This window comes from Vanessa atalanta, chromosome 23 (genome assembly GCF_905147765.1).
Source record: "Vanessa atalanta chromosome 23, ilVanAtal1.2, whole genome shotgun sequence".
NCBI classification, from domain to species: Eukaryota; Metazoa; Arthropoda; class Insecta; order Lepidoptera; family Nymphalidae; genus Vanessa; species Vanessa atalanta.
The window spans coordinates 7,627,758-7,645,408 of record NC_061893.1 but is presented as its reverse complement, the minus strand read 5'-3'; the positions used below and the strand labels follow the sequence as shown (position 1 = coordinate 7,645,408).

The 17,651-nt window shown below is 32.6% G+C and overlaps 2 protein-coding genes across 3 annotated transcripts; one reads left to right on the top strand and one right to left on the bottom strand.

Annotated features, from left to right (window-relative positions):
- Positions 1-113: 113 nt before the first annotated feature.
- On the top strand, positions 114-3,974 carry LOC125073106. The gene is made up of 2 exons (XM_047683805.1): positions 114-1,461; positions 2,014-3,974. Exons 1-2 carry the CDS (start codon positions 265-267, stop codon positions 3,259-3,261), a joined length of 2,445 nt encoding a protein of 814 aa, XP_047539761.1. The 5' UTR covers positions 114-264; the 3' UTR covers positions 3,262-3,974.
- A 43-nt stretch (positions 3,975-4,017) lies between these two features.
- LOC125073109 (retinol dehydrogenase 14) lies at positions 4,018-17,132 on the bottom strand. Of its 2 annotated transcripts, none has more exons than XM_047683809.1 (3): positions 6,555-6,752; positions 5,119-5,412; positions 4,018-4,988 (listed from the first exon to the last, which is right to left on the bottom strand). In XM_047683809.1, the coding sequence occupies exons 2-3, from the start codon at positions 5,408-5,410 to the stop codon at positions 4,261-4,263; spliced, it is 1,020 nt and encodes a 339-aa protein (XP_047539765.1). In that variant the 5' UTR covers positions 5,411-5,412; positions 6,555-6,752; the 3' UTR covers positions 4,018-4,260. The 2 variants fall into 2 exon arrangements, with proteins under 2 accessions (XP_047539765.1, XP_047539766.1); XM_047683810.1 differs by lacking the exon at positions 6,555-6,752 and adding an exon at positions 17,064-17,132 and having other exon boundaries at positions 4,019-4,988.
- Positions 17,133-17,651: the final 519 nt, after the last annotated feature.

Here is a 17,651-nt window from a genome sequence, read left to right as displayed (position 1 = left end):
TATACAAAATGTACGTAGGTAGGTACTAGTAATTTTATAACTATTATTCATTAACAAAATTCAAAATTATTGACTATCTGTGGTTTTAACGGCAAACTTTGTCAAATTTGAAATATAATTGAGTACTACTATGTTGACTGTTACTCGTATGCGTATTTATTTTTAAAATCGTTTTATCATATTAAGTCATAGAAAACAAAGTATTGTTTTCGTCCTAAATACTACTAACTTTTCAAATTCAGTGAAATGTGTTAGATATACAAAATGGCTACGATTTTAATGCAAAGAGATCTTGTTGTGACGCTGAAAAAGGAAACAAATTTAAATATTGGATTACTCAGCAAGCTACATCCTATGCTTCCAGATTTATCTCATTTAATATTCAAGGATAACGCTCTGGATAAACCTACTCAGAATTTATTTAATAATTTATCTTACTATTTGGTGTCTATAATTGATTCGCACGTACACGCATCTTTAACATGGCCCCTTTACGACACGAAGGCAGAAAGAATATATAGAAATGAACTATCCATTTTTATTAGCGATTATAGTTCTAAAGGCTTATTAACACATGTGATGTCTTCATATCTAGTAAATCCTGGTTGTTTTAAAGTAACAGTGCTCTTGTTCCAACTCTCACAGTTGGCGGTAAATCGTTTACTCGTATCAAAAATTATGAAAGATAGTAAAAAAACTTTATACAATACTATGACTGATAAATATAAGTCTCAAGAAAAAGAAGGCTTTGTGGAATGTATTGAAAAAGAAACAAAAATAATGTTGAGTAAATTTTCTAATTATTTGTGTAAGAGACAGATCATGGAAAAAACAGCGGCTTTATTTCGGAAGAGAATAACTGAAATGGAAAGTAAACTGTGCTCCTTGAATGCCCAGGGTTATATCAACAATTTGGTTGACAACTTTGTAAATAACAATACAATTGAAGAAAACTTCAAAAGTGATCTCTTAAAGATTAAAAATGTTAATGAACATCCAACATTCTTTGATAATTGGCTTCTGGAGACAGATAAGAAATTAGATAATATTGAAGGCGAATGGAATACGAAAGTGTTACCATTGTTGACAAGATGCAAATCCATAGTACAGAATACAGAAGCAATCATTCATCGACACACTGGTCAAGTACAAAAAAGTTCCTATATGATAGAATATGACCCCAAAACAGATTCAATATGTACATCTGAATTACAAAATCAAGTGAACAGCCAACAAAAATATATACTCAGGAATCTAGAGAAGGACGGAGTACAGAATTTTCCTAATCTAATCAGGGCATTTCTTATATCAATTTGTTTCATTTTGAAAAATAATGAGATTGGAGATGAAATTTATAACTTTAATAAATATTTAGAAGGAGGGGAAAAGAATTTCAAAGAAGTTGTTACTGCTTTAAAAGTATTAATAGAAAGAGTTTTAAATGCCGAAGCTAAATTACAGGTAATTCATCAATTTTTTTTTTTTTATTTATCAAAGACTAAATAAATTGATCCTTTTTGTGAAAATATTATCTATCCTTACTAAGGTATTTTTTTCAATACAGATTTGTATTTGAAATTCTATTTAGACTTAACATCTTTGCATTATATTAACAAAATAATATTTAAGATAGAAGATACTTTTACTGGCTCAACCATTTATTAATTACTTCCCTGTTACATACATAATTCCCATAGCTAACAGCCAGTGGTTTGTTTGAATGTCTATGGGTAGTGGTGACCTTAACATCAGGTAGCCTTGACTTAACATTTGTATGTATATTCAGTTTTCCTTCTCCATATAAAATTGTTGTCGGTAGTTCCTCTAGTTGTAAAGATTTTATAGTCATAAATCTTCTTTCAATATAGACTTTCTGTCCATTTATAGAAAACTTCAAAATTACTTTTTTTGTATATATATTAGTTTTGAACAGTATATGTGATGATTGGGTGGTAATTACCCAGGCCCACCATCAATTTTCTCTTATTAATTAATTAATTTTTATTTTTCCAGCCTGTACCCATTGTATACGATGAGATGGTGTCACTAAAGGATTACCCAGAAATACCTCCAATGCCTGACTTGTCAGAGTTGAAGATGAATAGGGATCAATACCAAGTCTTCTTTGATACATTTACTCCACTAAATCTCTACAAACATAAATTCAATTTACGAAAACGTACAAGCGGAAACTTCCTTAAACCTCAACCAAAGTCATTAATCACACCATTTTATCAAGCGTCTAAAGAAGATTTTATGAAAAGTTTAATATCATGTCGTGTAAGTTCCTATGATATTGCAAATACTACACACAATAATCACAATATGTCTGTCATTTCGAATATAAAGGTCAATGAGACAATATCGGAATGTGCATCTGGTTTTACAAAACAGCAGATCATTCGATTGCTGTCTACAAAGAAATCTAGTAGCTCGAAGAAATTTAAATACAAGCAAGAACGACCAGATATTAATATTAAGAAAGGAGGATTATTTAATGAATCTGTTAACTCAAATGAAAGTAATGGTTTGTTTCGAAGTTATTCATCACCAAATTTATTTGAAAATAGGGAGAAAAGATCACTTAATAACATAAGAGGCAGAAAACTTTCAATTATGCAAGAGGACAGTCCAACGCAACTTGATGTTTCTGGAATTACTTGCTTAGATCCTGATAGTAATTATAATACACCACATGGTCTAGGTAACGCAGAGAGTTCTAGACAAGCGGAAATGGCAAACTTTCCAATTATATCTGTGACACAAGATGCGGAATTTAGAATAAATAATGTTCTTAATGATGTCAAAGTTGATTTGAGTAAAGATTTAATAATTGACAGTACCGTATCACCCATATTAGATGTACCAAGGAAGAGTTTGGAATTAGAAATGCAGTCGTCGAAAACAGAAACACCAAAAACAAATACCTCACTAATTAAAAAGACAAGTTCGTTGGAAAAAATAATAAACAGGTTCAAAAAAGTTAGGGCTAATGTTATACCTCAGAGCTTAAATGATGTGAAAACAATCGTCGAAGAAAAGGAGAATGTCAATTTTGATGTTTACTCTGCAAATAGAGTTTTATTGCCAGACCTATTGAGTCCCAGTTGCAGTACGCTAAGCGTTAGATCGAATGATAATTATTTGGATCAATTATGCTTTGATATGGAAGAAGTTGATTGTAGGAAGCCTCGGGAAAGTTTAGGAACTGCGCTGGGCGTTGATCAAACATTTTTAGACCAATTTGAATTAATAGACTGATATTTATTGTGGTCACATAGTTGTGATTTTATTTAGCAATTATCATCATTTCCTAAGTGAAAGTAGTAATGATACAATATAAAATTTAATATAAAGAATTAAGTTTTTTTTTTATTCAATGCTAGCAAAAAAAAGGCACGGGCCAGTGTTTTTAAATGGCCATCCATAAAATTTGTACCTTGTGCCTCTCTAAGGAAACATCATGTCTTCTAATGCTTTAATTAGATTAAAATCCATATTTCAATAATTTGTTTATATTTATATAGATAAATAATATTTTCTTTTAGTATGTATATCATTAAGAATTTCTGTTGTAATAATATTTTCATGTTCTATTTTTATGCTTCATAGTAGATAGTTTATATATCATAGATAATAACCACCGAGGAACCGAAGATCAGAATACGATAAAGCAACTTTGAATATACTCTGTAGTGAAATATAGTCGATTGGTTCGGAGATATAAGCTCGGAATCCTTACAGAAAAAGCCTTTTGTTAGCAGTGGTACAACTACGGGCTGTTAATTTACTTTTCAAGAAAGGCTATTAAATAGAAAAATTTGCTATATTTGGTTCAATTATAATATTAGAACATTTATGTTTAAATATTTTCCTATAACCGACAATAATTCATAGTTCTAATCAATTACATGTTATGTTATATAAACGTGAGAGGCCTTATTATGTAAATATTTATGTAAAATAAAAAAGTATGTTTATATTTGTTTTTTTTATTTAAAATCATATTCCTAATTTAAGAATAATATTTTGTATATCATTAATAGTATGCATAGGTAATAAATTAAAAAAATGTAAATAATATGAAGTAGGTTAACATAAGTTGTTCAATAAACAATTCTTAATTAAATATAATTAATCATTCTTAATTTAATTATTTTTACTTTAAGTACTGATCTGATATGCATTATTATTGATATTAAAAATCCTGGATGTTATTAATAACCCTAATTGTACTCTTTCAGGATTATCATAAATGACTTAAATTCTTGGGTCATTCTCTTCCAATTTGACCATTTTTTCCGAAATCTCCCACAATTTTCTTGCTCTACTCATATCACTGGCTGAAGAAGATAGCGAGCTTATCTGGCAATCAGAGAAATATTCCCCAGTGACTTTCGAAAGGTTCTCATCTACAGCCAACATTACTGATGTTTGGCATCCTTGGACAGGGGTCTTGAAGAAGAGAGTGTTTATCAATCCCAAACCCCAGCTCAACGGTGCTGGCACGTTCCGCCAAATTCCAGTGTCAATTAAACCAGGATGTAAACAATTTACAGTGACGCCTGTTCCCTCCATACGTCTGGCCAGTTCCCTGGTAAAGAGAATATTGGCTTCCTTGGACACGTAGTACAAATACCCTGGCATCGTGTTCAATGGATTTGGGTTGTCCAAGTTTACGGATGCCAAACGGTAAAGTGACGAAGCAACAACAACTATTCTTGATGGAGAACTTTTCTTTAACAGGTTTATGAGAAGATGAGTTAGTAAAAACGGTCCATAATGATTGGTAGCCATTGTCAATTCAATGCCGTCTTCCGAAATATTCTTTTTGAAGGTTTCTGCGTATCCTGCGTTGTGGATCAAGACGTCTAACGCCTTCTCGTTTTTGTTGATGTCTTCCGCAAAAGTTCTTATGGATTCGAAAGAACTTAGATCTAATTTTTTGACTACGACATTTGCGTTTTTTGTCGATTGCACGATTTCATCTGAAAAACAAGACAAATTATTTATTAGATAAATTTTTAACACTTTTAACGCCTTATTCGAGAAAATGTTTGGGACATTGTATTTTGCAATATTATTAAGATAAAAAAAGTTTCTTTTTTGTTTTTTTACCTTGAACCTTTTCTGCCTTTTCCATACTTCTGCAAGCCATGATGACCCTGGCGCCTCTTTTTGCTAATTCTTTAGCAGTTTCCTTTCCAATACCACTTGTACATCCAGTGACGATTACCGTCTTTCCGTCCATCCTGGTTTTTGCTTGGTAATGTCCACAAGTAAGTTTAGCGTACAAACGAAGGGCGAAGAAGATACCTAATAGAGCGAGCAATGCCAGTAGCCCGAGAATTAATACAACCGGTAATATCCAAAATAGATAATTTGCTTTCCAGGCCTCTGCGACAATCATTTCTGAAAAAGATTAAATTATTGTATTAGGAAAGTTTAAAAAATTATCTATAAATATTTAAGAACATAAATTCAGTCAGCCAATACCGAATCACTCTAGGATAAATTACATCAATTGACTGCCCATAATTAACTGTAATTTAATTACGAGCTTCGAATTGTTGTAAACAATTAATTAACAAATTAGACTTAGTGGAAATAAGTGTAAATCTTAATATTTATAAAAATCCGTACTTTAATATCATGTATATTTAAAACAGATACATTAATTTCAGAAGTGTAATATTAAGGTTACGTATCAAATATATGTATATGTCTGGTACACAGGGTTAGTAACGATAGTTTAATTTCCAGATTTAGGGACTACTAGTAATATCAATTTGCACGATGTAAGAAAACCAAAATTTCTCTTTCCTCTCAGGGAAAGATTTGGCATTGGCTTGACACGCTGCCCCAATGCTAGTTCGTGAAAAAATGTGTCACAGCACATGTTAGTCAAGGGTTTTTGTTAACGAGATAAAAATCCAGTGAAGCTTGCCCGTAATAGAAGGTTCTAACCACTGGACAATTATTTTTCAAATCTTTTTATGATATAGTGGTGATGGTAAGTGGTCACCATCGCCCACAGACAATCGCCGATGCGCCACCAACCCTAGGAACTAAGGTATAATGTCTCTTGTGTCTGTAGTTACTATAAATTAAAATGTAAGCGAATATTTTATTTTAATTAGAACATCTACAAAACAATTGATTCACCTACTCAAGGTAAATGTTGTCGAATTAAAAAATCATTAAGAAATCTCAATTCTACCTAAAACCTTTCGTAATTCAATTGACACATTTAAATGAGAAGCTAAGTTTACAAAAATTGTTACTGAACGTAAAATAATATTAAGCGGAATACAAGGTGTGAAGTTTTGTGTTACAGCATTGTAAAATGGCATTTAATGTGAATCTTAACATTAAATTAGTACAGTTTCGGAAAAAAAATATGTATGTAGATTACTTATTAAATTTCTAAAAAAAGATAATTGTTGTTGAGTTTTTTGAAATAAGACCAGGGATTTAAAAAAAAATAGAGAGATATATTTTTTAAATTATTTTAAGAATAGCGAGTATTAAAATTGAAAATTACAGTTACTTACAGTTATATAAAATCGGAAATTAGGACCACAAAACACGTTAGCTTGACATGCGTACTTGGTCGAGTATGAACAAAGATGCACGTAGTTACTCGTAACAGGACGTGGAATGTTTACAGAAATAATATTGTTTAGTAAAATATGACCTGGTCGTTTTGTGGACAGCCGAGACGACCGATCATATAGAACACGTAGTAGGTTCAAATTCGGTCAAGTTGGGCAAGTTGTGTAATTATGATTATTATTTATTTGACAAAAAAAAAAAACAATAAATAAATAATAGATGAGTTTTCTGCAATTTACAAAAATTTTAAAGTTTTAAATATAGGTTGTGTATAAAGAACTTGTTTATGTATTTTCCTTAAGTAAATCCGTAACGAATCGCTTTAAGACGATAATTTGCATTTTTTATCGATAAAATTGTCTCATTTATAATAAAGATGATGACGTCGATTAGTCCTTCTATTTTGATCGCGGCCACTGTTCTCCCACGGAGAAAAATCAACTGCGCAGGATTAATACGCAAATACGGGAACATTCACTATTCCGTCACACCTATAATCCCCTGGGACGGAAAACCAACACGACCGAAGATAATAATTCACGACAAGCTTTTCGTGCTGTACATTGCCAACTTATAATTTTGAATTGCTACCGATAATTCATGTGCTGGATTTAGGGGAGGCCGGATCTGTAACAGCAGCCCTAGTAATAGAAATTTCCTTTCCGCGATAAAAATTATCACAAAACGACATGTTATGTTATTGTTGATATGTTATTACATACAAATAACCAGTTATTGCCCCTTAAGTGTTACATATTATGTTTCTATAATGTTTATTAAAAAGATATCGATTCGACTTCACTTGTTATATACGGTGCTGGATAAACCTAAATCCAGAATACTTCAGGCAAGTGTCAACAACAATTACGTCCAAAGTTTCGACTTCAATCGGATTCCGAGTATGGAAGAACTCCAGGTATATACATATATTATGTTAGTATAAACATACTAACATAATATATATACCTGGAATCTTGACCTGACGAGACAGATAGACTATCTGGTAATAAATTCTAAAGTAATTAAACAACAACTACTTATCGTAATCCAACAACAGAGGTATTTTATTTTATCATTAAAAGCTTCTTAATCGTCCCCTAATTATGAAACGTCACTGTAAATTTAATATGGCGTCATTTAGATAGAAAATCTAATAAGCCTTATAGTTCCCTATCACGTGTAACCTCAGACAACTTACCTTGGGAACAAGCAACATTAACAATATATTCTCTCTAAGAGTACTCCTCCTCTTCCTATCCTCTCTAAGAGTGACGTCCAAGTCTAGCAACATAGCATTGTTCAAATCAAATAACACGCGCTACCTTTTTCCTACTTTCCGTTACACACCGCCCCTTATCACGAAATCACTCCCACAGAGAAAAGCGAGTGGAAATAAGCAGCTAAGCATTAAAAAATATATTGGAATGGACCATTTGTGCTATCAAATAAAAAGCTTAATCAGAACATTTCAAATAAATAATTAGTTTGAATTAACTTGATAATTAAATCTTATACTAATCAGAGCGCGATTTCGAGTCGAGTTTTATTTTTAAACTTTTACCTGTTATATATACATGAATATTCGTAATATTCTTAGTTAAATCCCGATTATTATCACGATAATTAGGGCTCTAACAAGACAAAAGTAGCAATTATAGAATAAAAATTAATTATAAAATGTTAACACAGCTTTCATTTACTTAATTCGTTTCGGTTGTAATTGTTGTTCAAATTTAAAACCGTTAAAATAATGTTGAATTTAACGTCGTAATTAAAGACGTTAGAAACTTGATTTTAAAGGAGAGAATGATTGTAGTAACTACCTATTTTTTAATCAAAATTATCATTTGACCTAAAGCATGTTTTGTTCATTTATTACACTATATAATTATAAGTTCTGTCTTAAGTAGAGTCTCCTTTAGTTTTTTGTTGAACAGGTGTAAAAATAACGAGCTAAATGATATTAATTAATTCTGAGGCAAGATCTCGGAGTGAGGGTTTAGTCCATAAAATCAAATTATCATAAAATCGATTGTCGTAAAGCAAAAATATTTATTTCGTATATAATTCAGATCCAGAGATTAGCTTGTATAAACAAACAAACTTTTCAGCTTCATACATTATTATGTATTCTTGTACTGACGTAACAATTCTTGGAATCGCATTAGAACATTTGATACAATATCTTAGAACCTTTATTCATAATCACGCAACACAATATATTATATTCGAGTAACATAAATTAATTCTAAGCACATCAGTCACATGCAAACATCCTGCTTATAATTCGGCCTATGTCTTATTTAATCTAACAAATTTAATTAGGGAACTTTTAGGGTTCCATTTAACTTTATCTTTTACGTCGATCTTGACAAAGATCTCAGAATAATTATTATCATCAAAATTAAATTCAATCGAAATTAAAATATAGAATTTTAGTTTTCCGTTTCATTATTTTTAGAACAATTATTATTTCATGTTTTATCCGTCTCGGAATAAAATAGTTTTTTATGCCAACGATGCAGGCAAAATAACTTTAGATTTTTTGGTATGTCATTATGAATGTACCTATCACCTTAACGATGAAACTGGTTTTGAAGATGTGTTGTTGTGTATTCACATGTCTCAAAAAGACTATATACCTACGTCATCAGTGTTACGGCCTCCTTGTAAAAGCCTACTTATTTAAAAATTGATCACAGAAAGAGAAAAATTGGTCGAGGTTTCGTTTTATACACTAGCTACTCTGCACGGTTCGACTTTCGTTAAACTGTCCGGCACGCGTGAGCCGTATAAGTGATGTTATATAGTCTATAATCTTTCTCAATCAATGAGCTATATGACGCAAAAATATTTTTATAAATCGGACAGATTAATCTTAGAATTCAGATGATGCTCCTAGGCTTTATAATAAGAGTATTTTTGCGAATCAAAGGGGGGGGGGGGATGCAACTAGCATTCTTGCCACCATTCCACGCGATCAAGATTTATACTAACTATTTTTAATTCATATTTGTATATATTTAAGGACTTAATGTTAATAATTTTTATGTTAATTTAACATAGTATAGATTAATAAATAAAAGATTTATCACATGAAGAGCACATTTTGATACATTACCTGTAGAAGTTACATACAATTCGGACTGGATTACAAAAGATATCATAAAATTTCTTCTCGAAGTATACGGAACCATTCTAATATTATATATTCTCTATTAGTAAAGAAAGCGAGTCGTTCTTATAAATTGAAAGTGAAAACGAATGTGACGCCGTATTTTATGACAACATGAAAGTCACCAATTCAAATAAACTGTCTTAGACCATGTTATATTGTATATCCAAAATTAATTACATAATCTGTGGTGTGCGCGCTTAAAGGGGCCTTGCACCCCAAAGGAAAGGTTGTTTTACCTGTTTTGTTAGGATCAGTTTTTAATAGCAAATTCTTATAAAATATATTGTATAAAAAATTGCTACCGTACTATAGGCGTTATTCATTATTAATTGTGTCTGTAGTAACAGTACCGGTGTGTGTCTGTATTTGTACTAATATTATAACTCAGGTTCACTTGGTGTCAGGGCTCTGTGCAAGCCCGTCTGGTTAGGTACAACCTACTCATCAGATATTCTACCGCCAAACAGCAGTATTCAGTATTGTTGTGTTCCGGTTTGAAGGGTGAGTGAGCCAGTGTAATTTCTTCTCGAAATATACAGAACCATTCTAATATTTTATATTCTCTATTAGTAAAGAAAGCGAGTCAAGACGAAACATTCCCAAAGTTGGTGGCGCATTGATGATGTTAGGAATGGTTAATATTTCTTACAGCGCCAGCGTCTATGGGCGGTGGTGACCACTTACCATCAGGTGCGCCTACCGATAACAAAAAGAAAAATGCGATAGTAACTCTGTCTGTTTATCTGTTGCTCTTATGCTGCTGTTAAAGCACGCATTACCTTCAAGGAAAGACATCGGTTACTTTTTATGATACCTCTCGAACACCAAAGCAACCTACGCGAAAAATGAACAATAACAAAATCAATTTGAAACTGGTTTTTATTCAAAAATAACAAAACCACCATTAGAGAGCCTCGTAATATTTTTCTTAACCACATATTTCGGTCAAGCGCAGCCTCTCTCTGTCAATGTATTTAACATTTAAAAAAAACTATAGTTGTGCTTTTTTTAGGGTTCCGTAGCCAAATGGAAAAAAACGGAACCCTTATAGATTCGTCATGTCTGTCTCCCTGTCCGTCCTTATGTCACAGCCACTTTTTTCCGAAAACCACCTCAACCAATGGAAAACATTGTAATAGCTTAAGTTAAGTTTAAGAAGGTTAATAGTGTCATATATTAATCTATTATGTAAGCATTGTGTTTTTTTCAATAAAGTTTTATTATTATTATTATTCATTCAATAATAATAATAATAATAAGCCCCCCAAAGTCCAACCTTTCGTCCGGACTCGAACACCTGAGTCACGTGGGGGGCGGACACCCGCAATGAATTAACTATGCGGGTGACTAACAGGGCAATGGCAAACCCATCGATATGGAGCTAAGAAGTAAGCGATCACGTATAATGTCGCTGCCCGGGGGCTATCGCCGGGGCACATCTGGAGCTGACGCTGGATGTTTCAGCCTGCGAACCGTCAGCAGCGAGGAGCTGAACAGGCGGGCCCTCGCTGGGGATAAACCCGAAAATGCTACAGCCGAACTAGGAGGGTGCTATTCACCGTCTCCATGCAATAGCCCAACCGTATCAATAACTTCAAATAACTCATCATTTAGATTTTCTCAAATACCATCATCAACTAGTAGCATGCTTTTAGAGGATGTTGTGCAGACGACACTTTCTGTCAATAAACCTGCACCCACCACTAACGGCGTAAAAAAGCGTAGGAAATGGAGTCCTGATGTTAATAAATATATCCTACGCAAATATCTTGAAATTACTAAATTGGAAACAGACACAAAAGCGTACCTTACACCATTATATGAAAACTTTAGTAAAATGTATCCTGATATGAACGACGTAACTCGTCAACGACTTGGTGATCAGCGGAGAGCTATAATGCAGAAAAAGTTACTACCGCAATCTACAATAGACCAAATATACAACCAAGTCAAAATGGAATTGCAAAATATATCATTCACAAATACTCAATCTCAGAATTCAACATTGTACATCTCTTCATCAAATAACACAGGCAGAAATTTAAAAACACCCACACAACAGACACGAATGAAGTGGACGAAAGAACACAATGAGGCAATAATAAGAGCATACTATAAAATTACTCAACTAGAGTCAAACATAACCGCATATAGGCAACCACTTCACCAGGCTTTTATTGACACTTTTCCACACTTAGCACATATATCGGAACAAAGGATTGCTGATCAGAGACGTCTCATTCTCAATAACAACTACGTTAGCAAGGATAAGCGCGAAGAAATTAAAAAAGAAGTCGCACACGAATTAAATAGTGATAAATATGATGTAAATATGCAATCTGAAAATCCAAGTTATCAAAATTGCAATTATTCGATCTCTCAAACTAACGTACACTCAGAAACTATACAAAGTAATAGCCCCATACAGACACCTAACACACAACCTCAAATAACACCTTTTGTAATAAATCAACGGACACAGACACAACATACACTCCAAATAGATTATATGGACCAAAGAAATGAGGTGACTGATGGTAGTTTAGAAAAAGAGCTATTGGAGAAACTTCGAGAGACACTAGAAACGTTCACAGATATAAGTCCAGAAACCAGACCAAAATTACCAAGGCTAAGAGAAAACAAAGAACTATACAAACTACTCAATATATTTAACCAAAAGATCCTACATAAATTTTTAAGCGATGATACAACTGTCTCTGAAGTTCATACTCTAATCTACTGCACAGCAATGGTCATAAGTAAGCAACTAGGATACAAAGTACGACTAAATACTAATGATTACAGACAACATATAAAACCTGAAAAACAACCATGGCAAATTAGGTTAGAAAAAGACATAGCAGCTTTAAGAGTGGACATAGGAAGATTAAGCCAATATATAAAAAACAATAGATCGAAGAAAATCGTACGCGAAGTAGCTTTAATTTTAAACAAGAATAAAGTACATTCATCTCACGAAGGCAATAATATTACGCCTCAAGATGTTTTAGATACACTTAAACAAAAATTAACGCTAAAAGCACATAGACTAGCTCGCTACTTAAAGGCTCTGAAGAGGAAAAAAGACAACAAACTATTCATGACCAATGAAAAAGGTTTTTACAGACAATTAGAACTTAGTGGCAGAAAAAATAATAGCCTCGAGCAATCAGAAATACCGGATAAAGATGATTTCAAAAACTACTGGGCCGATTTGTGGGAAAAAAGTGAGTGTCATAACGAAAGAGCAAAATGGATAAAGGAAGAAGAAAGAAAATGGGAGGGTATTGAAGAAATGGAATTTTTAGATTTAACAAAAGAAGATATTGAAAAAGAAACGCGAAAAATGAAAAATTGGAAGGCTGCGGGCCGGATGGCATACAAAACTTTTGGCTTAAAAAACTTTCTTTCCTACACGAGATACTTGCTAAAAATGTACAGAACTGATTAAGGGAGAAGCACAATTACCAGACTTTGTAACAAAAGGTATAACCCATATGCTACCAAAAAGTGCAGATACATCAAGCCCATCACAGTATAGACCAATTACTTGTTTGCCAACCTTATACAAACTGATTACGTCCTGCATATCTAATAAAATTAACTCGCATATAGAATCCAATAACATATTAGCAGAAGAGCAAAAAGGCTGCAGGCAGGGTCATAGGGGATGTAAAGAACAGCTAATTATTGATTCTACAATACTAAAACAAGCACAAAAACTCAATAGAAATTTACATGTAACATACATCGACTACAAAAAAGCTTTTGACAGTGTACCCCACTCTTGGTTAATTAGAGTTCTGCAAATTTATAAAGTAAACCCTACAATAATAACATTCCTGGAAGATGCCATGGCCAAATGGAAAACAACTTTATCTCTTTCCAATGGAACTTCCAAAATTATCACAGATGAAATTCATATTTGTAATGGCATTTTCCAGGGCGATTCACTGAGCCCCCTATGGTTCTGCCTTGCACTCAACCCACTTTCGCATTTACTTAACCAATTTAAAAACGGATACAACCTATCTAACAGTACAGCAATAACACATTTAATGTATATGGATGATATCAAGTTATATGGTAAATCGGAAAAAGATATGGAAGACCTACTAACTATAACAGCTAACTTCAGTAAAGACATTCACATGACGTTTGGATTAGATAAATGCAAAACCTTACACATACACAATGGAAACATATTAACAGGAGATTATAATATAAATAACACAATAAATATTACAGCTATGGACATAAACCACACATATAAATATCTAGGCATACAACAAAATAAATATATAAATCATACACAAATTAAAAAAGAACTTACATCAGAATATCTAAGAAGAGTAAATGTAATATGTAGACAGAAACTTAATTCTAGAAATTTGTTTAAGGCTCTTAATACTTACGCAGTTCCTATACTGACGTACTCATTTGCTATAATTAAATGGACCAATACAGATATATCTCATTTACAAATTAAAACAAGAACCTCATTAACTAAACACAAATACCTGCATCCAAAATCTGCTATTGAAAGAATGACCATTAAAAGAGAGAAAGGGGGAAGAGGGTTAGTTGATCTAAAAATGTTGTTGGAAAGCCAAATAAGCAACCTGAGAATTTTTTTCTATAGCAAAACTGAGAGTTCAATACACAAAGCCGTGGTAGAGATTGACGACAAAATAACACCATTAAATTTAAAAGAAACTCACGTCACTTATAAGTTACAGAATATTAGCGAAAAGGAGAAACTAGATTCATGGCGACAGAAACAACTACATGGCAGACATATTAAAGACTTAGAACAACAGCATATTGATTCTGTAGCTTCAAACAAATGGCTAAAATTAGGTTACCTATTCCCTGAAACAGAAGGATTCTTGATTTCAATACAAGATCAAGTCATCAATACTAAAAATTACAGGAAACACATAATTAAAGATCCAAGCTCTCTAGACGACCGATGTAGAAAATGTCACAAAAATCCAGAAACCATTCAGCACATAATAAACGCATGCCCACTTTTAACACAGAATGACTACACACACCGACATAACCAAATCGCACATTACGTGCATCAAAAACTTGCCATTAAATATAAACTGTTACCGCCTAAAGTAGAACCATACTACCAGTACACACCCAAAGCCGTTCTGGAGAGTCCCAGTTATAGGATGTACTTTGACCGAGCTATACTAACAGACAAAACGATTTATTGTAATAGACCAGACATCACCGTAGTTGATAAAGCTAACAAAACTGCATATTTAATAGACATAGCCGTTCCTAATACCCATAATATAAAACAAACAATTGCAGATAAAATACATAAATACTCTGAACTTAAAGAAGAGATACTTAGAATATGGAATTTGGACAAAGTGTACATCGTTCCACTGGTACTCTCCAGCACGGGAGTAATCCCAAATCATCTACACCATACTATTAAATTACTACAACTCCCAGAAAATGCATATATCACCATGCAAAAAGCTGCCATCCTAAATACATGCCGTATTGTACGTCGTTTTCTTCAGGATGAACCTACATAAAACATATTGACTACATAAATAAGATCATTTACTTGGCCATGCCCGTAAATGGTTTACAAAAATACCAGCTCTCGGCTGAGAAAAACACATATCGTATAAATAATAATAATAATAATAAATCATTCAATCAACTCAAATTTAAAAATAAAAAATTCCATTTCATAAACGTACTTGTTACTTGCTGCTACGGAGCCCTTCATGGGCGAGGCCGACTCGCACTTGGCCTTTCTTATAATCTCCGGAACTACTGATGTTACGGTAATTGAAATAACGGAAACCGTAAACGTAGGAGTTACTTACTATGTTTTTTTAATAAGTAAAATACGGAGTGTATTTGACTAAAACAATGTTAATAAATAAGGCATTTAACACAAGATTATAGATGACAAAAAAGCGTGGTGCTCTTACTTGTCGCCTTTCCGACAGTATATATTATATATAATTATATTTAACTGACATAATTTTGTATTTCAAACGTTGGAAAAGAGTAACTACTGAGTTTCTTGTCGGTTCTTTTCGGTAGAATCTAGATTAGAACAGTTGATAGTTTAACTTTGAATACAGTTCTGTGAAATGTCTTTAAAAAGTAACTATTCGTAAAAACCTTCATCAATAAAGTATATGTTGATTTCGAAATAATTAACGTATAGCAATTTAAAACGATTCAGATACCATTAAGTTTTGGGACAATCAATTCAACAATAATAAAATTGACAAAAAATACTTCTATGAAGATCGATTCAGTTCCGTGTAAGCTTCATCTCGTTGCATCGTAACATCCTATAAATGTCCAATTGGTAAGCAAAGATCTGTTCCACCTCTCTAAGAGTATTCCACGACATTTATTTTTATACAATATGTAACTGTACTAATCTGACGCTATGTAAACATTGCCGCCCATATACATTGGCGACGTACGAATTTTTAACTATTCCTTACATCGCCTAGGCGTTACTAACTTTGGAAGATATATGCCCCTTGTGCCTGTTCCAATGGCTCACTCACTATCAAACTGGATGATAAGAATACAAAGTATTGCTGTTTGTAGGTGTATAATATATGTGTTGTGTGGGTTGTAATATTATAAACATAATCAAAATAAAACGAAAAAAAAGTTAATCTTTGGTCAAGATTCACGTGTTGTAACCATTGCGCCTTCGGCTCTCATTGGATCGAATGTACAAAAACTAGAACGCAAAATTGGTGAAAATGTGAAAACATTTGGTGAAATTTAAATCGAGAAATTACCGTACAATTAAATGACTCATTTAAATGTCAGAATTATTTCATTAAAAGTAGGCGATGGTTCGTAAAAAAAGAAAAAAAAAAATTCATCAATCTTAATAGATTTACCAATTTATGAAACGTATGTCATAGGCAATGTTTTATACGAGCTTTAAGTTATTAAAACCTAGCTAATACAAATTAAAATAGCACGAGCTTTGCTCGCGTAAAATAAGCTTTCTCTTTATGACAAAAACCGGATAACAATTTATTCAAAGATCATTTCGGACATGTTCGGGGAAGTTTGATTTACGCACAAACAGGTTATATATTATATAAATTTAGTAATGTATTAGTTTTTGGTCATAGTACTATATCACGATACTTTTATTAAACATTTCTTTGTAAATAATTACAAAACTGTAAAGATGATTTTATTAGTATAATATGTATTAATTTTAAAGTATATAACGTATTTAACATACCTCTTAGTGGAATATATGTTTATCGGAATAAAACTCTTAACACGACCGCACGTCTCAAACTACAGACACCGACTAAGTAAGTATAAAACTTAAAAGAAAATGTCATGTAAACCTATGCTCAAATAAGATGAGCAAGCATTACTTGAGCCAAAGGAAATTCTACCTTAATCCGTTGTTATAGAGACACTTTCATTATAAAAAGGTGTCGTATTCATTTTTTAGATTCAGCGTTTTCACAGACAATACTCAAACATTTTATGTATTGCTTAATATCGTTATTCCAAATAATTTCCTATATTTGTGTTATTAAAGCTACATGTATTTCTATACCTGTAAGTTATCGTTGATAAGTAAAACAATGCTGTGTCCTCTTCATTCAAATGTTAAGTCATTGGTGATAGACAGAGACAAACTAATTTTTAGCTACACACCCATAATATTTTTTTATATAAGTAATGCCGTTAATGTTTAGCTCGTAAACTTCGAGTGTCGGGAAAACGTATAGCGTAACGGCTCGTCACTGTAGAGATAAGTTTTTATTGAGAAAGTTTGGAGCTTATTCCGCTACGCTTGTTTATAAACTGGTGG

What these genes read in the sequence shown, in the direction of transcription:
- LOC125073106 (XM_047683805.1), top strand. Translation starts at nt 265, where the DNA reads ATGGCTACGATTTTAATGCAAAGAGATCTTGTTGTGACGCTGAAAAAG. An exon ending in ATGCCGAAGCTAAATTACAG is followed by an intron (nt 1,462 to 2,013) that starts GTAATTCATCAA and finishes TTATTTTTCCAG; the next exon opens with CCTGTACCCATTGTATACGA.
- LOC125073109 (XM_047683810.1), bottom strand. Translation starts at nt 5,410, where the DNA reads ATGATTGTCGCAGAGGCCTGGAAAGCAAATTATCTATTTTGGATATTA. An exon ending in AAAGGCAGAAAAGGTTCAAG is followed by an intron (nt 4,989 to 5,118) that starts GTAAAAAAACAA and finishes CTTGTTTTTCAG; the next exon opens with ATGAAATCGTGCAATCGACA.